The sequence below is a fragment of the Filicampus tigris genome, chromosome 3 (genome assembly GCF_054856515.1).
Source record: "Filicampus tigris isolate MCC_2025a chromosome 3, RoL_Ftig_1.0, whole genome shotgun sequence".
Taxonomy (NCBI): Eukaryota; Metazoa; Chordata; class Actinopteri; order Syngnathiformes; family Syngnathidae; genus Filicampus; species Filicampus tigris.
In genome coordinates this window covers 5,541,470-5,564,567 of record NC_141219.1, presented here as the reverse complement: position 1 = coordinate 5,564,567, position 23,098 = coordinate 5,541,470, and the positions used below count along the sequence as shown (strand labels likewise).

The 23,098-nt window shown below is 40.1% G+C and overlaps 3 protein-coding genes across 5 annotated transcripts in view; all 3 read right to left on the bottom strand.

The window, feature by feature from the left end:
* Positions 1–10,190, bottom strand: part of LOC147149663 (AT-rich interactive domain-containing protein 3B-like) — a 79,176-nt gene extending 68,986 nt beyond the window's left edge. The window contains exons 1-2 of the mRNA XM_086026641.1: positions 9,764–10,190; positions 7,970–8,611 (exon numbers count right to left, since the gene is read on the bottom strand). Of these exons, the coding sequence (XP_085882767.1) occupies positions 7,970–8,611; positions 9,764–9,799 (678 nt within the window). The 5' untranslated portion in view covers positions 9,800–10,190. The remainder of the gene's footprint in view (positions 1–7,969; positions 8,612–9,763) is intronic.
* Positions 10,191–10,543: 353 nt separating this feature from the next.
* fam219b (family with sequence similarity 219 member B) lies at positions 10,544–18,255 on the bottom strand. 2 transcript variants are annotated; one of them, XM_086026600.1, is made up of 6 exons: positions 17,993–18,254; positions 16,297–16,405; positions 15,078–15,171; positions 14,926–15,003; positions 14,670–14,721; positions 10,544–13,429 (listed from the first exon to the last, which is right to left on the bottom strand). In XM_086026600.1, exons 1-6 carry the CDS (start codon positions 18,056–18,058, stop codon positions 13,280–13,282), a joined length of 549 nt encoding a protein of 182 aa, XP_085882726.1. In that variant the 5' UTR covers positions 18,059–18,254; the 3' UTR covers positions 10,544–13,279. The 2 variants fall into 2 exon arrangements, with proteins under 2 accessions (XP_085882726.1, XP_085882727.1); XM_086026601.1 differs by lacking the exon at positions 10,544–13,429 and adding an exon at positions 14,101–14,565 and having other exon boundaries at positions 17,993–18,255.
* Positions 18,256–19,037: 782 nt separating this feature from the next.
* On the bottom strand, positions 19,038–21,987 carry LOC147149661 (cytochrome c oxidase subunit 5A, mitochondrial-like). Of its 2 annotated transcripts, XM_086025103.1 has the most exons (5): positions 21,794–21,987; positions 20,212–20,328; positions 19,976–20,097; positions 19,260–19,373; positions 19,038–19,160 (listed from the first exon to the last, which is right to left on the bottom strand). In XM_086025103.1, exons 1-4 carry the CDS (start codon positions 21,867–21,869, stop codon positions 19,260–19,262), a joined length of 429 nt encoding a protein of 142 aa, XP_085881229.1. In that variant the 5' UTR covers positions 21,870–21,987; the 3' UTR covers positions 19,038–19,160. The 2 variants fall into 2 exon arrangements, with proteins under 2 accessions (XP_085881229.1, XP_085881228.1); XM_086025102.1 differs by having other exon boundaries at positions 19,038–19,373; positions 21,794–21,984.
* Between the last annotated feature and the right edge of the window lie 1,111 nt (positions 21,988–23,098).

Sequence of the window (23,098 nt, the reverse complement as noted above, 5' to 3'; positions counted from 1 at the left end):
GAAAGTAGTTTCTTTTGAAGTTACCGCGTTAGCGACACACACAGCCACAACTATTGTCGCTGCGGTTAGCTTGACCACTTCTTCCCGACAGTGTACACGTAAATAAGCGGGTATTCGAGGCCGAAAAAAAATGAAGAGTACTTTTGTGAAGTGAGGTACCCGTATTACTCGAATATTTGTTTCAGCCCTAACTGATAGTATAATCAATTCCAAAAAGATTCATTCGTACGACAATGCACCAGCTTTCTAAGGTCAGTAGCAATTTGAGTACGATATTTCGACACTTGCCCGGACACTTGACGGCAACAGTCGTAATGTGTTGGTCACACGTTAGGCAGCTAGGAGTGATGTTATCAGGATGGTTCCATGGCACATTCCGGCGTCAAAATAAAACCTCGGCTCCATCTGTTCAATACAAAGACCTCTGCGTTCATTATAAATGAAGCATGAACGGCGGGAGGCGGGGGTGCGACAAACATTCCTCGCTGTCGAAAGCGCAAACACACAACCTTTATCGATCTTTCCTCCTGAGCTGCAGCTGTGGTGGCTGCTCTCACTTCCTGGCTGATGTGTTGCTGGGGCGACAGCTAAATTATGCAACAGCCCAGGCTGGCGGGGGCTTGAGCAGCACGAGCGGGCTTCGAGGAGGCGGGAGGTAGCCAATGGCGGCGGCGGGGACTGTGATGCAAGACATCTGGACCGATTCCATGCGCCTTGTGTAAATATCTCTCACGCAAAGCCAAATTTCAAAGTGTAAGCAAATTATTTCTGCCTCCAGCATATTTTAGGAAAAAAAATCAACTTTGAGGTCTGAGTGACGGTGTTAGGAATGGGAATGACAAACCATTCATCCAACAGATTCCAGCAATACACAAGCCCCGGAAGAGCTTCATGTTAAGAAGTTAACAGTTTCAGCAATACAAGCTAAATTTGAAAATCGACGGACGGTGTAGGACTACAAACATGCAGCAGGCGTCTGCAGGACGACGGAACATTGTCGCGATCAGCATACAGCAATAATTTAAGTGAATGAATGTAAAGAAAAAAACAAAAACAATATGGCAAAAAACAACTATGAGAATATCGGGAAAAAAAATTATAATAGGACTACACGGTATTGGAAAAATATGCGATATAGATGTTGACTGTAGTGATATCGATATTATTGCGATATTTCACATGTTCCTAAAGACATTTTTCTTATGGAATGAAAGATTTTTTTTTTCATGCAGCAAAATAAGCAAGCTCAATGTGTTCTTAGGTAATTAATTACAATTACCCTAAATAATGTTCAACTATTGGGGGGCGATGCACATTTAAGTGTAAAATTCCAGAAGAAAATGATTGCATGTCTCTGTGATATGCATATTGCATGACCAAATATCGCTGTATTTATATTTTTTCGATATATGGTGTAGCCCTAATTAATAATCAATACATTTAAAAAAAAAAAAAAAAAAAACAAATTCGACCAATTCATTGATCAAGGAAATTCACTTTTCCATTTCATCCTTATCAGAAACAAATTTAAGGTATGACCCAAATGAAGAAAAACATCAGACTACATCAACAATATATGTAGAATAAGAATACCATTAAATATAATAAAGTCTTTGTAGGACATGCCACATTTACAACGATATGCATATTGTGACATCCTTAATTTGACACACAGAGCGGAGGAAAGGAGCCTGCCACCTGTAGCGCAACACCACCATCAATACACAGTCGATGTCGTGGCTCAGGCCTGATTAATACCGCATTAATCACACAAGGATTATCGTCGGCTGCGCGCGTGCGTGCGTGTGGATGAGGTGGTGATTTGGTGGTGGTGGTGGTGGGGGGGGGGGGGGGCTTGGGGGGTTACATGGGTCACACAGCCCATGTCTCAGCAGGGCAGAGGCCAAAGCACTGAGACTGGACTGCTGCCCGCCCCCTCGAGCTGCCCTCCTTGTTTGGCAATTATTTACTCTTCTGTTTAGGAAACAAAATACAGCGGCGACCCCTCTCTGTCCTTCCCCCCCACCACCCACCACCCCACCCCCGTCTGTCCTGTAAAACTGACTGGAGAAGTTGGCGTGTGCGCGCTACAGCACCGTGTGTATTTATGTAATAACAGGAGTGATTTTTTGTCATTTTTGTCTGGACGTACAAAAAGCAGCAAGAATGATCAGCAGCATTGCACAATATATCGTCGCCGTATTGTGAAAAGCACTTCTGTCCATATTTTTTTTTCTTTTTTCATATTTTTACGAGAACGGCGTTTCCGCGTCACATGCAATAATTTTCTTACGGAATTGTATGCTTTTATCTGAATTTGACCAGTCAGATGCAAACATAAGGACGGAAGTCAAGAGTTAATCCACTTGTTTTTAGCCATCTCTGGAGGCGGCCATTTTGTCACTTCTGTTGACTGAAAATGACATCACTACTGCTCAGGTAACAACGACCAATCAAGGCTGACTTGTTTTCTGAAGCTGAGCCGTGATTGGTCGTTACCTGAACCCTGCGTAGTTTTGATGTCATTTTCAGTCGACAGAAGTGACTAAAATGGCCGCCCCTGAGATGGCTAAAAAGGGTTAGTTTTTGCTGCTTAACTCATATTCCACAAACGTAATATTCATCAGAATGCCGTGTTTCCCCTAGTGGGCCTGCTGGGATACATATTCTTGAAAAAAAATATGTTTTAGTTGATTTCCCCTTTAAATGCAAATTGCCATTGGACATTATCCAAACAAGTTGTCCCGTCGCAAACCAGATCTGGTAACGCGTATACGCATTCTATCGTGCGTATACGACGACGTCACTGCGCAAATATGTCAAGACCGGACGATGCCCGGCTATTCTAATTGAACCGTTCACATGACGCTCGCTGGGGTTGGCAAAAGCAATACTTTCAAAAGGACTCCGTCTTTGTATTCCGATTGAGGTCTTTCAATGGAGCATTTTCATTCTGTTTGGCACCATGTAAACCTGGCTTATGTTTGGCAACCCCTGGTTTCATTTAATTATATTGTTTGAGGGCCGTGTCGTTTTCAAATGTACTTTCCTCGCCTTTAAATCACTTCAGCATTTCAATATGGCCGGTGTGGAGAGTGCGGCGGCTAGATGTTAAGTGCACGGGGGCGCACTTTAAAAACATGAACGGCGCTTCATTGTCTCTTTCAGCTTTTATCCAGGCATCCTCTCTCTTGTCACTGCTTTTAGAACGTAATAAATGAGCTCTTGCCGTTATTAAAGGGAGGGGTGGAAATGTGGTGGAATTGGTGGTGGGGAGGGGACGGGGGGTATTTGCAGCATCTGCCTGCCTGACTCATCTAGCGCTCTCTCTGGCTTCTCAAAGACAATGACATCAAAAAAAAAAAAAAAAAAAGCGACACTGTCCTCCTCCCCCTACAGCGGTGCAACCTGAAACTGCCTGAAGAGATGAGCCGCCATTAAATACTGCAGAGCTGACATAATGACAGCAAAGATAAAAGAGAGGAAACAAAACAAAACAAAAAAAAAAAAAGCCAGACCAATTCTAGTCCATCCCCCTCCAACCCCCGCAGGCTTGCACAGCCCTCAACTAATAAAAGACATCGGGCCACTGATAGGGCCAACGGCTATAACTTTACTCTTCTCTGATCTTTGACAAAAGCCAGGTCAGCTTACCGAATAATGCAACTCATGACAACAAGTAGATTTCACAAAGCACTTCCATTCCACAGTTTATTTGGCAATTTTTCTTGGAAAACTGACAAACCAGCTGAGGGCTGCTCGATTATAAATCACGTTTATTTTGGTCATGACTGAAATCATGATTTTATTTATTTTTGGTACAAAACAAGAAAATGTTTAAATGTAAAAAATAAAACGACACATTTTTAAATTTTCCAAAAGTTTCTTTTGGACCAAACAAAATAAATAAAATGTGTTTGTTTTTTTTTCTACAAAAAAAAAAAAAAAAAAAAAAAAAAAGGTGCAGATGTATAAATTCAAGTATGATTTCTTTGTGTAAACAAATTTAGTGCATTGGATATAAATGTATATTAATAATAGTTTTTTACAATGATGCCAATTTTGTAATCGTGGGGTGTAATAAGCGCAATTGAATTTCGATTAATTGCACAGCCCTAAACCAGCTCAAACCAGACAAAGACGTTTCCACAAAGTCAAGAGTTGTAATTTTTTTTCAGATTTTGACGCCAATATGTTCCTCTTTGCTGAAAATGAATATCGGCTCCAAATATCGCTTATCGGCCTCCTTGATTACTAATAATCGGTATCGGCCCTGATAAAAAATATCATTGCATAGCATTTTGTTATGCAAACAGCCAGCCAGGAAACAACCCAAAACTGTTTCAGTTAAAAATAGCCTTGCGTAAACCAGAGTCGTTTTTTTGTTTGTATATAACAAACAAAGCGCGCTGAGAATACAACCTTCTTGGCACAGGCACTACTACGACTACTACAGCTGTTGCTGCTGCGTTCCATCGCCTGCGCCGTCGCCGGCAAATGCTAAATCTGGAAAAGAGCCGAGGCGGAAGTACCGCTCGGGAGACATTTGCCGTCAAATATAGAGTGTAATAAAATCCAGACACGCGATACAAGCAGAGATACCTCGGTCTTAACTTGCCGTGTCCGACTACTGCGCTACGCCACGTGGAGCTCGGCCAGCGTCCAACTACGCATTCCGATGTTCTGTAACGTTGTGCTGAGGCAATATTTATCTTGAAGGGAAAGTGCGCTTGGCACACAGCCGAAACTCCAGCGAAGAGGCGGGGGGAGGCGGGGTGGGGGGGTTTCGGCGGGGGGAAGGTAGGAGGCCGCAGGAGTGCTCGGAGCGCTGCTACTGTGCGTACGACTTCTAACATTCCCACCCAAAATCCTCACGTTGACCCGGACAACCACCCACAGCCTCGCCGCCTGCTGACTTGACGAACAGGACCCGAGCCAAACCAGAGGCTCACACTCAAACTCACACACACGCATGCACACACACACACACGAAGGCAGAGTGCTCACGTTGCGCACAAGCCTGGCACGTTGCCAGCACTCACTTAAGCGGATTTTTCGCCACAAAAGCCAATTGTGGGTCAAAGCTACACACACATGTTGGAAGCGTCTGCAAGCATGTGGGAAGGTGACGTCACCAAAATAGTGGCCGATGCTTTCATGTTCTAAAAAAGAAAATAAATAAAATTTTTTTTAAAAAGTTAGCTAAAGTAGGAGGAAAAAAAATAAATAATTCAAAAAAAATCTGAGATTTGCAAACACAACCACGTTACCAGAACAGAAGACAATACATATTCTACTGTAAATACAAGTTATCAATAATTGCTTGCAAATATGAAAATAGTCTAAATATTTAGATGAAAATAATAAACGGGAACAAAAAAAAGGACTGTGACCAAAATATATCATTTACATGTCTACATATCACCACCCAGAGATCTAAGGTATGTTAACACCAAAATGAGGAAAAATGTCAAAATAATGAGAAAAACACACACACACACACACACACATTCTAGATGCACAACCAAGCCAAAATTTAAAGCATGTCAACACTACCAAACAAAGTTAAATGTCTAAATATCAATCACAAAATGTTGCCAAAATTTCAAGATTTAGGCAATGTTAACACCCCCCCAAAAAAAAGAAAAAAAAATATCAACAGTAAAAAAAAAAACAAAAAAAAAAAACAAAGAATTTTTTTTTTCAATTTATAACGGCAACTGTGATTTAAAGCACGTCAACATGACCAATCAAAATGAAATGTCTCAATAGTTTCGAAATGTTGGCAAAAATTTCACCCGGAGATATATGCAGGTACATTATCGCCACAAAAATGACCCTTAACAAAATTGAAGGCACGTTAATGCAACTAAAACAAAGTAAAACATCGAAAACTTCACCAAAGTTACACTTTGACTAACTGCCGCAACAAAGTAAACTGGCCGAAAGTTAACAAAAGTGGGGAACAAAAGTAGATCTGCAACTGTGCAAAAAACCTAAGGCACGATAAACACAACAAAAAAAGAAAGAAAGAGATCTCGAAATGTTCGCACAGGCGAGATCGGTCACCTCGCCTGGCGCCACGCTGACATTTATGATGCATTGACGTGGCCCAAAATAAGGAAACTGCCTCAATGTTCAAAGCGAGGCCACCCTTCATTTCGTGTTCTACAACACGACTCGCACAACCGGTATGGCCATATAAAATCGTTGTTTGGCCAGCGACATTCCTCGGGGTGGAAGCTCTTTTGACATCTTTATTTTGTACGTTTGTGTGCCTCCCAGGGTGTTCCCTTGGAAAGGGATACGCAAAGCTTATGAGATTAGCATGTGGCTAACAGTAGGGGTCTGAACTGAGAACTCCAATCAAACACCACGGTAGTCCATCTCCATGGTGGACTCACAGTGGGCTGACCAACAGCTCGTGCATCAAAAAGCCCCATTTTCCGCGGATTGAATGTTTAGCGGCGTTTTGGCGAGAATTCTGAGGATTTGCTCTTTTTTTCCCCAGTGAATTACAATGGCCGTGAATTATGAACTCATTTCGGCTATTCGTGGGCTGTTCCCAATCCCCCGCGAGCAGCAAGGGTCAACTGGAAACAAATAAGTTGTTTAAAATCAATTGGATAGATCGTCAACCTCGCGATCGGATCGATGATTTTTTTTTTTTTTTTAACTCACTGATCGGTGGTAGGCTCCAAAATACCGATCGTGTCAAGCTTCAATTTAAAAACGTTGTAACTGTCTAATGAAAAACGTTTTTTTTTTTATTATTAATTAATTTAAAAAAGTATCTAAAAAAAACAAAAAAACAATACCTTTCTTTTCATTTTGGATAAGAAAACAAGGCACTCAATATAAACAAACAAGCATTCACACCTGAGAACAATAAAGAGTCTTTACTAAAGCTAACATGCATGTTTTTGGACCGTGGGAAGAAGCCAGAGTCGAGGTTGCATAACTTTACACTCCTTTAAGTTGACACAAATATGACACAAGTCGAGTAGACGTTTACAAGTCGCTGATGACCTTGTTGGTATTTTTACAGTAGTTTGGAGACAAAATAAAAACCTAAAATCACAGGAGGGGAAATGCTTTGCAATTATCTATATTCAGCGACAGTGAAGTAGCAAAGACGACTAATCGACTAGTCTGTCTTTTTTCTATTTTTAATTAATGAGCTTCCTTGTCTGTTTTCAGATTGTTCTGTCCAATTATATGCTGATGATACTATTATGTATACCGCAAAGGCTTCTTCTTGAAAAAATGTAAGAATCCGAACGGTGTCATTTCAACATTTTTCAGTCTTTTGCTTTTTGAAAACAGAGTGCTACTTAACCAAAGTAAAGCATGTGTCTTTTTGCTCAAAGGCAAAAATGTAATCATGGTTTAAATTATTTGCTTTTAACATATAATGATGGTAGAGTTCTTCAGAAAGTTGATAAAATGTAAAAGTTAGATAAAAGTTGAGACCATTTTTTTTTTTATAGTCCCCTTTGTCACTGAAGAAGTAGGCAAGAAAGCCTTCGAGCTGGAATATTCTACCTGCTAATATTCGTTTGTTGTCTTTGCTCCACATCTCTAAAAATACCTTGTTTGATTATTTAAAACCTAATTGTCAATGTTTCCAATTATAATTCCTCAATTATTTGTATACTACATTATTATGAAACGACTTTGTGGTTTTTTTTTGTTTGTTTTGTTTTGTATTTTCTGTCTGGTGTGCTGTTCTGTATTGCTCTATTAGTTGTATTTCCCGAGTGTCACCCGCTCGCAAACGAGATGTCGCATCTCAGGGATTTGTCCCACGTTGATAAAGAATTAAAATCAATCAATTAAAATCATCATCATCACCATAAAACCAAAGCATGATTTTTGGTGCCATTATATCCGACCTGCTAAGGACAACCGCAACTACTTCACGTGGCTTTATGTGGCGCGTGATGAAAACAACTTTGAGGAAACCGACCTGTCTGAAGTGGTCATCGAAGCTCCAGTCGGCCTGGCCGTTGGGGGAGGTGGCCGGGTGAGCGCCCGCCGGCGACAGGTCCTCGTCGGGCTCCTGCTTGACCCTGATGGGCGGGGACGGCGCCCTCTGCGGGGCCGACGCCGCAAAGCTGCCATAAGGTCGGGCGGGCGGCATGCGGGCGGCGCTCTGCTGCAGCGCCAGCGTCTGCTTGCGGAGGAACTCGAGGCCGCCGGCACCGCCGGCGCTCTCCCCGTCCTCGTCGCTGCGCTCGTCACCGTCCATCATCTCGTTGTCGTCATCCTCGTCGGCCGAGTCGCGGCCCCGGTCCTCGTCGTCCTCTTTCTCAGAGTCTACGCTGCTTTGATTGGTCATGCGGGGCGGCGGCAGAGGCGGCACCGCTCCGGCCAGGCCCTTGCCCATGAAAGTGGCCCCCGACGCCCGAGCCGCTGCCAGGATGGCCTGCTGGGCAGCCACCTGCTGGGCGTACATGATGTGGGCCTCGCGCAGCTTCCTCTCCTTGCGCTCCATCTCCAGCCGGGCTTGCTGCTGGCGCTGAAGTTGCTCCATCACCGCTTCCAGCTTCATCCCCCCTGTGGAGGTGCTCTGAGGAAAGGCTACACCGGGCTCTTGAGACATGCTGGGCTGCGGGTAAAAGACCATACCATCAAATACCTTGTTATTGACGAAAGCGAGTTGATTTGTATAGCACCATTCATGCAGGAGGCAAATCCAGTGCGCTTTACAGAGGCAAACAAGTAATCATTAAACACAACATAAAGGGAAGAAAAAATGAAAAGGTAAAACAAAACAAATGAGACTCTCAAGTTAAGAGCACAGGATAAAAGCAGGACGGATTCATGAAAAAGCAAAAATCAACATGAACCACCACCCTGAAAACTGGAATTGCATTCCTGCTGCATTATTTGAATGCCAGTTACACTCAATTACTGTTTTACAAGTTTCATATAGAGGAAATGTGAGTATTGGAGAATCTTCATATTTTGGAATAAATGACGAATATACACAATGAGCAGCTGTTTTAGCACGTGTACAAACAAAAATGAGCATGTGTAGTGGCAAAACTCGATGGATAGTCAGACAGATAGACATAAGATGGACTGATAGGAAGATGGAAAGATACAGACAACAGGCAGGGGATGGATGGAGATTGATAGACACAAGAGATAAGAGAAAGCTATCTCCACTTGTTAAAGCCGATATCTTACTTAAAAGTTATTCTTTAAACTACTTAACGTTCATAAACTTGCAGGACAAGTCTGGTTAGTGTCCATTGTAGATTTGGAACGTTCTCGCCGAAAACCCGATACTAATGTTTACATATGTCGACGTTACGTGCAAATTAAAGACGTTTAGTTTTAAAAGACAAAGACGCAAATTTGACCAAAACGACGTGTAAGTACACAAGTGTGGTTCAACAAAAACTGACGTAAAATGACCCCCGGGTGAAAACGAAGGCGCAAACTGTCAAAAAAAAAAAGAGAGAAAAACGTTTCGCCGTTCCACTCTTTAGCAGGCAACTACATCTTCCTCGGTGTGGCAATATATATTTCAAATGCTTTTAAATTAAATGGCGACAAGTAACATTTAAACGAGCGTTTGGCTTTTTTCTCCCGACTTTTTGGCTCTTTTACCACACCGGCCTCGCGCGCGCTAATTCAGCAGACCGTTTGAAAAGAAGCCATACGGAGATTTTTTTCCCCTTTTATTTTTCCTTGTTTATTTGTAAATGCAAACAGGAATGCAAAGCAGCACAACGAGACGAGCACTACTCACCATTTGCGCCTTACTACTGCCGGAGTTGTCCACCATGCCTCCCGATTGCCTCGCTGCTGGCACTCGTTCAAACTCACTTGTAAACACACGCGCACGACAGCGACGAGTACGCGCACGTCGGGGCGGAAGAAGAGGAGGGAGCAATGTACGCACGACTCACACCAGCATCAAAAAGGCGCTAAAAGCGCCTATCTCCACCTGCTTTTTTCGCGTCTTTACACTCAACATGAATGAGACACGGCGCTTCTTCGCAACCTAGCTGTCTGGTTTTTTTTTTTTATTGTTAGTTCCGAGACTTTTTTTACTTGCTTCCAGAGCAAACTCGAACTAACTCACTAGTCCCCGACCCGCCTTCGTTCCAAATGACACCTCATCAAAACACGGCGGCACAAGTATCTTGCCCTTTGTCGCTCACTTGCGCACTTGCGGAAATTTTCTCAAGAACGTTGTGTCAGGCAGGGGAGACTACTGTGGACATTCGGTGGCCCGTTGCGTTCAATGCAGCTCGGAATTTTCAAAGAGTTATAAACTTCGCTACTTTTTGGAGCTAAGCTGTCAAATGATTGTTTGCGTGAAAAGTATACCATCCTTCACTGGAACTACTAGCTATCTATTACATATACTAGACTAGTAATCAATAATCACCCTGCTGTGTGATAATCCTCACTTTTAACAACTACGATTGAACTTTGAATACATCAGCTGATTAAATTCAACCAAGGTATAGGAACGCACCTTAGCGCTATACTGCCCCCTGGAGGGAAAAAAAAAACAATCACATTACTCAGAATGATTTTTTTTATTTCATCATGTAAACAAAGAAAACAAAGCAGTCGTATTAAAAATAAACATACGCGTTGTAAAATAACAGTATGTCAACGAGTAGATTGTCCAGCAGTTGCATAGCACAGGTTGACTTTGCTACCAACCACTGATGTTAGGTGGGCCGAAAGGAGGTATTGTTTACACTTTTAGGAAGGAAGTGAAGAAAGCAGATAGGGAGGTAGGAAGGAGAATGGGGATGAAGGATGGATGGCGGACTCATAGTCCCTTTTAGTAGCAACGTGGCAAGATTTCATCTGGCTAGAAATCCTATTTTGGAAACCTAACTCTGGCTTGAAATCCAACTTGGTAAACGTATTTTTACGTACTTGGTTGTGTTGCTGTAAGATTAGCAAGAGTGTATATGTGTGAATATTGCTGCTTTGGCTGTTTAATTTCCCTCACTATAGAACATATCTGTCTATAAAATCACTTGATACAAGTTGAGCAGATAGTTTGTTTCTATCTGTCTATGTACTCCGGAGTGGTCGCGTGTTACACGTGAGAAGCTTTTGAGTTTTCCGTTTCAGAAAGGGACGTAACCGAATATTTATGAAGTGCTAATATGTGTTACTGTCTTCTACCAAGATTTTGAGGAATGGTGCATTGTTGAAGGAGGACATTTAATGTCATTGTGCTAAAAGTGCAACTGTAATAAAATGATTTATAGCGAAACGCGCGTATACCAACTTTTGGTGCACCCGGTATAAAAATCCATCCATCCATTTTCTATAAGACTTCTCCTTATATTAAACATGTGTTCGTTGATTACATTATAAACATTTCCAACAGTTGCAACCATAGTTTTGTAACACAGAGTACAGGAAAAAAAACAGACCAATTATTGTCCTACTACTGCAGTTCCGGTCTCTTAAAGTTATAAATAAATAATATATCTACTACTATAGCGCCAACGTAACACCAGTAACCCCTTTGGTTTATTAATTTCCAAACTAAATACATTTACAGTGTATCGTTTTATACTTATATTAACGTTTTACTTTTGACACGCCAGTGCCCATCCACTGCATTTTGTACTTCACTCATTGACAGTGCACAACACATGTATGTGAACGTTTTGACAGACGATGACTATGAAGGTGTCTCAGGGCCACTCTGACAAGAAAAAAATAGGAACCTACAATGGAAAAAGTTGCTATGCTATAAAAAAAATATTGCATGTAGCATGAAAAATGCTACCTCGTGAGAATGACGTTACAATTTTAGAAGACGGAATGTTACTAGAATAGAACGTGTTCGTGTTACGAGAAAAAAGATTGACCTTTTCGAAAAGAGAAAATTTGAAGTTACAAGAATGTTATAAATTTGTAAGGTGACAAATATTTTGTCACAATGCTATGCGAAAAAAAGTTGTAACTTCGTGATAATAAAGTCTTAATGCTAAATGAATGAAGTTGTAATGTAATAACAATGTACATCATTGAAGTTATGTTACGTGAAATCAGCTTTAACGCTACGAGAATAGTCATGCTGTTGAAACAATGAAGTCTGTTACAAAAGAAAGTTGTAACACTACAAGAATATAGTTGTAATGTTACGCGAATAAAAACCTTACAAGAATATACGAGAAAAAAATATATAATAACGTCGTAAGGTTACGAGAATAAAGTCGACGAACAAAGAACAATGTTGTGACATTGCGAGAATAAAGTCCTAACATTAAGATAAAGTCATACCGTTATGACAATAAACTTGTAACGTCATAAAGTCGTAATGTTACAAGACTATAAAGATTTGCAATGTTACGAAAATAAGGCCGGAATGTTGCAAGAACAAATTTGTAATGTTATCTGAATTAAGTCCCAATGTTATGAAGAACAAAAGTACGTTGTAATTACGAGAATAAAGTCATAATGTATGAGCATTGTTGCATGAATAAAGTCATGTTAGAACAAAAAAGTTGAAATGTTTGTCTAAAATTATATATTTTTTGTAATGTTACAACTTTTTTTGTCATATAAATAGGACATTTTTTCCTTCAAAGTATTACAACTTTTGTATTCTATTCAATAGCTTTTTAACTCCTAAAATTACTTTGTCGTAGTGTATCAAAACCATCACTTTTCAGGAACAAAAAATGTTTTTTTTTTAAAATGCATGATTACTCAGCTGTTAGCATTACACTGTCAAAGAGAACAACCCATTTTCAACACTTTAGACTGGTCAATAATTTGAAATTATGTGAAATAATTTGTACGTAGGTTTTGTCCTGACGCTAGAAAAATGATTCATAAAAAAAAAACAACAACACAGAGCTCAAGCCCATGCATACACTACGTGTGTACTTGATATCCTATTGAAATTCATTCCGCTTATAAATGTGGGAATAGGTGACATATTAACGTAACGGCAGTCAAAGAATGTTAGACTTGAAGATGAAACATGAAGATTCCGCACGTCCACACCAGTCACTCTATTTGTAGTGCTAGCATAGTTGGACGTTAAAAAAAAAAAAAAAAAAATACAAAAATAGGTCAAGCTTTGGAGTTACAGTGGATAAGGCTTTTTGTTTTTGCTGTCCATCCGTGCGGCGATGCGACTCCGAAGAAGCCCGGCTCTCGGCTCCGGAGCAGGAAACAGCCGCGGTGCCGGGACAGCGAGAAGGCAGCAAGCGCCGGCCTCCGACACCCGCTACAAACCTGCTTTGGACGTCCGCAATAGAGCAGCAGCCATTCACTGCGTGCAGCAAGACGGAGCCTCTATGCAGCAGCACACGGAGGAACCCATGGCTTTGGGTGGGATCAGGTCCAGGTCCTCGTCGTCAGGAATCTCGTCCAGCCGGTAGCCGTCTTGAAGCAGCTGCCTACTCAAGTCCGGATGGATCTGGAAGGTACACAGCGTGACCCTTTAACTGAAGATGTAAAGGTGTGCATGTAACAGAATGAAAATGCAAGAGGCTTGAAAATCACATGATATTTGCCAGGTCATTTTGTACTTGACAAAAAGAACTCTGTAATCAAGAATGAAGTGTTATTCACAAACTAATGCTTTTTGTTTTGCACATAAGAAATGTACCTATCGAACAAATACAGCCAGAAACAAACACACAGCATGTTTTACACTTAAAAAGAAACATTTCTTCAATTACAAAAAAATCCTTCAAGTGGAATCTAAAATCTTTTAAAGCGGAAGTAAACCCAAACATATTTTTTTCAAGAATATGTTCCCAGCAGGCCCACTAGTTGAAATACGGCATTCTGATTAATTTGGCGTTTGTGGAATATAGATTAAGCAGCAAAATGCACTCAGTTTTAGCCATCTCTGGGGGCGGCCATTTTGTCTTTTGTCGACTGAAAATGACATCACAACTGCTCACAACGACCAATCACGGCTGACCTGTTTTCTGAATCTGAGCCGTGATTGGTCATTGTGAGCAGTTGTGATGTCATTTTCAGTCGACAGAAGACAAAATGGCTGCCCCCTGAAATGGCAAAAAACGAGTGGATTAACACTTATTCCACGAACGCAATATTTATCAGAATGCCTTGTTTCAACTAGTGGGCTTGTATAGAACATATCCTTGAAAAAAATATGTTTGTGTTGACTTCCTTTTTAAGTGCAAAAAAAAAAAAAAATCCTTCAAGTACAAAAACAGAACAACCCTCAAGTACAAAAAAAGCAATTTTACATGTACGGAAAAATGTCACGTGACTTATAGCACATTCGTACCACTGGCGTGAATTTTGACAATTTTCTGCCTTTCAGATCCACACACAAATGCCAGTAAACTCGCACTCCACAACAGCAGGTGGCGCTGTTGAATCAATTTAAGGCCACCATGACGGTAATTTTCACCGTTTACCCCTCGTTTTTCGTAGGAAATTTATAGTGGATTTTGTGTGTTTGGGGAAAAAAAAAAGTATTCCCCCTCCCCAATGCATTTCGGTGGCTGTCATTTATACACAGATTTTTGCTATTCGCGACCGGCCCAGTCCGTATCTCCGTGGGTTAACTGGATTCTGAAAAGAAAAAAAAAAAAAAAAAGATTCGCCATATTTGCCACTACCCTTATGAAAAGATGACATCACGAGGGGAAAAATGCGTGGGTGTGGGAGTGACTCACCTCGGCCGAGGAGTAGCCCGAGGAGCACTGCTCAAAATCAATCTCTTCATCACTACAACGACATGTACAACCAGTTCTGTTATCTTCATCGTTGAAACGTTTTGTAAGTGTGTGTGTGTGTGTGTGTGTGTGTGTGTGTGTGTGTGTGTGAGGGGGTGGGTGTGTGTGTGTGTGTGTGTGTGTGCGTGTGCAGGCAGAAATGGACAAAACAGACCGGAACAGTTTTTTTCTTAACAACTGCATTTAGCTCTTTTACCTGTCAGAATCCAGTGCAATCAAAGTTTCCTCTGCATGTTGACTCAAGGCAGTGTAGCCCTTGTTATACTTGACTTTTCTATAAAATAATACAAGAAATGACATTCTCTGCTACGTGACCATCGAGGACATGACGCCAAATTTTGCTGTTACCTTTTGGCTCCTTGCCTGGGCTGATGCATGACGGGAGGTGCCGGTGAGAGAGCCTTTTTCTTCAGAGCTTTCCTGGCTAGCTCCCTGTGTTTTTCTATGACGTTAGCAGTGGTTAGCATACAGCTAAAATACAGCATGTCCGCTTCTCCACCATTTTACAAACTGCCTGAGTGAGTTAGACACTGAAATGTGTTCACACAGTCAACATCAAGATTATGATGTGTTGCTGTTCCCCTCCAGTACTGTAGGTGGTTGTAATCGATCTCACTCATCACATTAGAGGAATAAAGTCTTAATTTTATGCGATTAAGGTGTCAAATATGAATATAAGCCTAAATGTCACAAGAATATTTACAACTTTATGCAGTAGTCATAAAATATTACAAAAAGTCTTATTGAACACAAGTAAGGACAAAATATTTCAAGACTAAAGTTGTAATCTTGTGAAAATAATGTAAACGTTTTAAAATGGTGGTGATGTTATAAAAACAAGTCATGTTATACGACTAAAGTCACAATTTTATGTGATTTGGGTCATAAAATATTTAAAATACTGCATGAAAAAAGTTGTAGTACGTGGAGGATAAATTCACAATATATGACAAGAAAACAAGAGAAAAAATGTTGATTTAAGATTAAAGTCATAACGTTAATGTCAAAAGAGTTGCTATTACAAAAATGTTGAAAAATACAACAAAAAAGGTCATACATAGCACAACAACAATAAAAGTTAAAAAAAATTACATTTACAAGAATAAATTGGAAATATCCTAAGACTAATGTCATAATCTTAAATAAAATAAAGCTAGACATTTTTCAGGAAAAAATTGTGCGAAATATTAAACAGTTTTGTTTTTTCCACATATTGATACTAATGGTCCATCCTCACTTTGTCTGTAATTTTTACGCAATTTTAGCCAATTTAAGGTGGTGAAAATAGCAAATACACAAATACACTGACGCTCTTGAACACAATCTATGTATACAAATATCATAATCTGCACCTTTGTGTTGACCAAAATGGAATCACTTCTTGCTGACATGCTTTTTAGCAATTCAGCAATTTTTACAGTGTCAATGTTCTGAATTGAACCATTTGTTTCCTCACTCACTTGACGTGCTTTTTTTCTGGAACTACAAAGACTCTCTGTGTGTAGACACTGTGAAATTGCTGAAGTGCTTAATGGCTCTTTGCGGACAGGAACTAACTACTACTCACGTAGCTTGAGGTGGATGGCTGGTGCCCTGGACATGATGTAAGGTCCTCTCTTCTCCGTCTGCCTGATGGCCACATCGGCGCTTTTGGGCCTTGCGCCACTACCGGCCGCCTCGAGTGGCAAAATGGAGGGACGTTATTCACATACGCAGTGATTTTTCATCCTTTTTTTTTTTTTTTTTCTACAGCGTTTGTCCTCATTTGAGTCAAGAATGAGGTAGGGCTGATACACCATTGACTGATTACTAGTCAATCTCAAAGGCACATGCAGACAAACAAGCATTTACACTCGTATTCATACCTACAGATAATTTAAAGATGCACAAAGCACATTGAAAAAAAAATTGGAACATGGGATTAAGTTAAAAAAATGTAAGTAATCTGTCACATCCAATATTTTAGCTTGGCCTCGTATAAATGATTCACATCGGTACAACCTGAACTTTTTAACTATGAAAACTAATTTATTAAGGTGAAGCAAACCAATGACTTCAAATAGTTGGGCGAATTTAAAACAATTAAGTTCACTTCATTACTAACTGCAAATAAACATTTTCAGTTCAATCAAAAAGTCTCTGATTTGAACCTGGAATCTCTGAAGCTCAGAGCAGACATGCTAAGCAGTCAGCCACCACATCACTAAAATATAAAACAATATACACAATTGAATTAAATACATTATTTTTCACAGATAAACTGCTTGGACCAAGAAAATGTCCGCACACTGTCTATTTTTACAGTGTTTTAATCTGTGGGGGGAAAATGCAGACATTTTCTTCATTGTCTTTTTCAACAATGACATTAGTAATGCATTTAATTCAATTTTATATGCACCTGAGTAGTGGCATTAGGGGCATGGTGGCTGACTGGTTGTTAGCATGTCTGCCACATGTTTTAGATGGAAACTGAAAATGAAAACTAACGTTTAATTTGATAATCAATTAATCTGTTGATTCTTCTGTTGATTGATCGATGAATCAGATCAAAAGGGCATCATTTGAAATTGACAGTGCAGAAAAGGTACAAAAATAAATGAATAAAGATTCATTTAATGGTTTGGTCCATAACATGACAGAAAAAGTGTTGTTAATTGTTTTCCAAAGTAAAAGCAGGAGTTTGCAAATATTTTGTTTTGATGCAATACAAAGACAATACGTCTGCAGAGAACATTTCATGTCGAGGTGCTTGAAATTGAGATAATTTTGACTATTTTAGATTAAAGTCGGTCTTGAAGCGATTATCAAATATGAATACCGCTTAATTTGATAATTGATACGTTTTCGATTTATAGTTCCAACTCAACAGCCCCTGTGATTGGTTGGCGACAAATTGAGGATGTAAATCTGATAGGGTTAGCCCAATAAAATGCGTGTCACTCTCTACAGTGAAGTAAACAATTCCAGTTTTAATCCTATGTAAAACAAGATGAGCTCGCTCTTCCTATGCTAGCTAAAGAATGTATATACCTGTTTTTTTATGTTACGAAAAGGTACCCTGTTGCTAGAATCCCACTCAACATTCTCCAAATTACAGAGGAGACCTTAATTCGAGTTTTTTTTAAGAGAAACAAAGTAAAAATCCGATAAAAACACAAATCGGATGCTTATTCTAGTCGACACAAACTCAGTCAGCTAGCCTATCCTTCTAGCTGCATTTAGCTTTTAGCTCGACCAGCCTGGGATAGCCGCGAGAGGTTTACCGTCAAACTTCGTGGCTCTTCAAGCAAGTTGTCCTTCTCCGGCTCCTCGGAGATGTCGTTCATCATCGCGGCGTCGGTTGTCACAACGTATAGCACCGCAGCACGCCCATGACCAGGCAGGTTTGTTGGCAACACCGACCCGCAGTGGACATACGAAGAGGGTAGCTTGCTAATGATAGTTCAACTTCCGGTTGACATTTCAAATTAAGATTGTGTTGTGGGATTTAGAAGACTTCCATCCATCCATTATCTAGACCGCTTCTCCTCACAAGGGTCGCGGGCGTGCTGGAGCCTATCCCAGCTGTCTTCGGGCAGTAGGCGGGGGACACCCCGAATTGGTTGCCAGCCAATCGCAGGGCACACAGAGACAAACATCTGCACTCACAATCACACCTAGGGGCAATTTAGAGTGTTCAATCAACCTACATACATTGAACAACATTTGCGTCGGAATAAACGGGTAGTAATTATGAAAAAGAATTACTTAGCAGTTTTTAGCACTTTTTTTCCCCAAAACAAAAGCATGACGGGTTGAAATTAAAATTGGGGAATCTTGCTATCCAGTGTCCGACAGGTACTGTATTTCTACAGCAACGCAAAAATACCTTTATGTCATGTCAGTATGTCAGACCAGAGGACAAAAATGTTCTTGAACAGTGTGCAATGTTTCTTGCCGCCCTCTAGCCTTAATGTAAAATATATCAAACAAAAAGGTAGGTTTCATGAAATATGCTGCAAAAACAGGAGTCATATAAACTAGTTGCAGTTTGCTGAATCTATATTAAATTGTGAAGGGAAGTATTGCAAAGCATTGATGAATCAATATTTTCACCCAACTCGAATATATTTTTATGTAGGCGAGTAGAGAAAAATTGTTTTTGAACGGTGTTACTACTGGTGAAAGTATTTACAGCTACTTGCTTTTCCAGAGTTGAAATCCTCCCCCCCCCCCAAAAAAAACATGGACAGAGTTCAATCATGTAGTAGAGAAACATGTATATCATTTGTTTAATTATGTAGTTAAGACTAAACAAAACACACACAGTTCAGACAGCATTTGTTTATTCGGTCCACCGCTTTTTACATAATAGGAGACAGCATGGGATCAATTAACACTATAGACATTTTTGACAGAAGACAATATAGGAGAGTTCATCTCTCCAAGCACCTGAGGGGAAACAAAGGAAAAAAATGTGTATTGAGCAATGATCCATGTGTAGACGATGCAAAAGGATATCTAACAAGAATTCAGTCAACGTTTGCTTGCTTAAATCTTATCAATGCCGAGCTCCTCCGGCGTGGAGATGCCGAGTTCCGCCAGCGTGGGCTTCAGCTCCTGGATCAAGTATGGATAGATGTCTTTGTGAGGGCCTGCTTTGTCCTGCAAAACAAAAATCAAACAATGGACCAATTTTAGTTCCTATAAGACCGCGGCTTAAAGCACATCAGTAGACGTTTGCGATATTTATAGTCAGTTGTTTGAGACTAAGTACGTATAATATAATAACAGCTCATGATTATCACTGCATTTTCCCCATTTATACAATTGAATAATTATAATTGCAGTAAGTAATTTGAATGACTGTACCCAAAATTTTCAGAGAAGTTTAAGATTTTGTGTAATAAAGCTGTCACCATGTTTCTGCTGTCTTTTGACTCTCTTACCAATGAGTTTACACCTTGAAATATCTTGGAATGTAACTATATTTGTAACTACACTGATCCTGATCGTAAGAAATGTTTATATTTAGTATTTTACTGTGATGTTTGCATATGTTTAACTTTTCCCCACAATGAGGACCCAGCTTGTACATTCTGGCAGGAGGACTAACAATGGAAATCTGCCTTGTGACTGTGATAGTAGTGCGTTTACAATTTTTTTTTCTAGCCATTGAAATGTTCATGAATGTACACTGTCCCTTACTGAACACATAAATAATGCAAACCATGAAGAAAAACTGAAAAAGTCATTGTAAAACTCACTTTGACAGCCTCCAGGATGCGGATGGCACTGGCCAGGTCATTAAGTCTCCGGCACGCCCTGAGAGCCGAATCCAAGATTTTGGCCTCAGGTACTAGGTCGTACCCGATCAAAGTGTTCATCCCTTCAAAAAAAAAAATAGATAAAAATTCAATAGTTTCTGGCCATCCATTATGTTGCTGCTTCACCTACATTAGCTCAACTTGAGTCAGTTAGTGGTTCTACATTCAATAATAACCTTTCTTGAGCTCCCAGGTGTCGATGTCGGGCTTGTTGAAGTAGGTGACCCAGCGGGCGTCAAACTCCTCGTCCGTCTCCACTTTGGCATGTGAATAACATCTGGAAGCTAACGGAGCTGGAAAGAGATGCATCACACTGACAGCTGTACCTCATAGTTTTCATTTTTGATTTGAAACTGTTTTTATATACAGCAATAGCTTGCGTCCACTTTTACTCAAATAATGGAAATACAATTGGTGTTTTTTTTCTTTACAGACAATGTGATAAGAAGAGCATCCTCTTGGGATATAAATTTGTATGGCAATGCTCAGCGGCAGCGCTAATAACTTCTACCAGGCTTATTTTTTCAACAAAGTGGAAAAAAAAATGATTCTGCTCATTTTATTTGTTCTTCGGAATTTAAGATGCTTTTCTGGAAAATAGTAATGGTGAGCAATTTACTAAAGTTCGCCGGTTCATCATTAGTCATCTGTCAGCAACCTCGGTACCCGTCCGTCATCAGTTTCTAGTCCTTGCTAACCGAAATAAAGCATAGATTGCAATAAATGAATGTTTTTTTTCTTCAAATTCATCTTCATCTTCTGTATTTTAGCGGTTGACAAACAACTTTTGATGCATTACTGTTGCCTTGTGAAATGGAGTGTGGGCCTGAAAAATACAGATTCACAACCTCCCAACCCCACTCTTTCCAAAAAATAAAAATTGGATGAAAATCCACTTCCGTCTATCGTCTAAAGTCAGCAAAACGGGCGTCAGTTATAGACGGATGCAGACAGGTCTGTCGGTCAGACGGAATGCCCACCTCTGGCAGGTACGGACTGGAAAAGTTACGACTATAGCAACCAAATCACTAGGTTGGCAACACTGACAGTGCTTTAGTAAAACTGCTCCACTCTGTTCACAAACATATTGTTGGTAGGAGCAGTGGACATCAGATGGGATGCGCTTTAAACTATGGAAGCTGCCATTTCATTAATGAGATTAAATTGACTTGGATTAATCACTACAATCACATTGAATTTTTGTCATTTTAAACCGTTAACAGAAATACATTCATAATAGGTAAAACTGGATTAATGCCAACAATTGCTACTACTTTTTCTAATGGTGGGACTATTTAATAAAACAAAACAGCATAGGGAAGATAATAATATGCCACAAAGAAATGTAAATAACATATGAAACTTGTATTTTAACAGAAGTAACAATCTTCAATTAGAACGTGGATATTTTTCAAATTAATTTGTTTTTTTTCCCCCGCCCCCTGCGTATTATCTGCGGCTAATGACTCTCCTGAACGCACCAAGTCGGGTCAACACAAGGTCGTGACATTTAAAACAAGCACATTTTCGAGTTTCTATTTAAAATTAAAATATACATATAAAAACGTTAGGGATAATAATTATTATTAGGGTAATCCTTCGTGAATTATAAAATATATTTCAATGTGACCCTTTGCTAGCGTTCACGTACAGATGCTAACCTAGCTAGCTAGCCACCCGCACACCTGTCTTCTTTTACGTTTCTCCCCAGTAAACGTTATTTGCTTAACACTGAATGTATGAAGCGAGCCCTCCTACCTGTGTGTCCGGGTCGGAACCGGGTTGCCAAGGTCCGGGCGCCTGTGGCCGACAGCCGGAAGACGGCACGTAACATAGTAGTGAGGCGTGCTAACTGCTGAATGTGAGCGTGAGTGTGTGGCGGCTATGCCGAAAGGACTCTGGACGTCGGAAGAACACGAAGGGGAATCACGTGACTGACGGAAATAGCCGAACTCGGTCCAGTACAGCTTTCCCGTTGAATCCTAAGAACGATTTCTACCACTTGGGGGAGCGCTTGATGTAAAAATAAATTCAAATGAGTCAAGCACAGTACAGTACTGTCAAGAGAATTGACCGATCAACACAATGGGCCCAAAAGAATACTGTATCGTATATACTTTTTAAATTAATTTCGGATTAAAGGCAAGAAGGATATAAAGAAGTAACGAGGGATGGAGGCGGGAAGAAATAAAAGGGTTTACCACACCTGCACACTTGAAAACCAAACACTGACCTTAAAACCCTTATTTGAAACCTTAACTCAAACCCTGACTTGAAACCATGATTTGAAAGCATAACTAGTACAAACCCTAACCCAAGGCTACTAAACCTGATTGAAACCCCCTAAACCTTTCTATCAACTCTATCAAGAAAACAAAAACCTTCCATGAAACCTCAACAATTGCCTTTAAATGCTTCATTTTTAAAAAGTATCTTATGTATGTTCATTGGGACCCACAGTGTATACCATATGAGACTGATATATGTTCTGTTTCAATATTATCACCTATGTTGAAGATGTTGAACTCAATTTGGATGTAATTAAGACAAGCTGTGCGTAGTTATAAGAGTGTGTGTGTGTGTGTGTCGTAGGAGTCACAAAATGGATGCAGATTAGTCGCTCTAATCCCAACCCTGTAGGCTCAGTGCACCACACTAGACGTGTAATTCCCTGCCGCACATCTCTTTTATTTTTATCATTCTTCCTTTTTCTCTAAATATGCCAAGAAAAAAAAAACGCTATAAAATGAGTGATTAAGTTAAGTTCCTTGACTTCTCACTGACCCTTGCAAAGTCAAAGGTAATTTCTTGAAGTAAATGAGCAGCGGTGCGGCACGAGTGTCATCAAAGGCTTATTTAATCCGATTGTGAATTAATTTCACGTTAAATGGGTTCGCGTGAGCGTGCCGCGACTGTGAGGAAAATCGAATCTTGAACGAGAAAATACAAAGGAAGTGGAGTTTGTTTCTACAGTTCTGAAGGTTTTATTGGCTTTGTTTTCCCAGGGTACAACTCTTTTTTTTTTTTCTTTTTTTTTTTTTTTTTGCAGCGATTGCTCACAGT

Bases quoted from the DNA above. Each gene is read 5' to 3' on its own strand.
- LOC147149661 (XM_086025103.1), bottom strand. From the start codon at position 21,869: ATGTTACGTGCCGTCTTCCGGCTGTCGGCCACAGGCGCCCGGACCTTG. The intron at 20,329-21,793 runs GTAGGAGGGCTC...ATCTCTTTCCAG, and splicing joins GTTCCGACCCGGACACACAG to CTCCGTTAGCTTCCAGATGT. The intron at 20,098-20,211 runs GTTATTATTGAA...TTTTTTTTGAAG, and splicing joins CACCTGGGAGCTCAAGAAAG to GGATGAACACTTTGATCGGG.
- fam219b (XM_086026600.1), bottom strand. From the start codon at position 18,058: ATGATGAACGACATCTCCGAGGAGCCGGAGAAGGACAACTTGCTTGAA. The intron at 16,406-17,992 runs GTAAACCTCTCG...TTGCCACTCGAG, and splicing joins AAGAGCCACGAAGTTTGACG to GCGGCCGGTAGTGGCGCAAG. The intron at 14,722-14,925 runs GTAAAAGAGCTA...ATGTCGTTGTAG, and splicing joins ATTGCACTGGATTCTGACAG to TGATGAAGAGATTGATTTTG.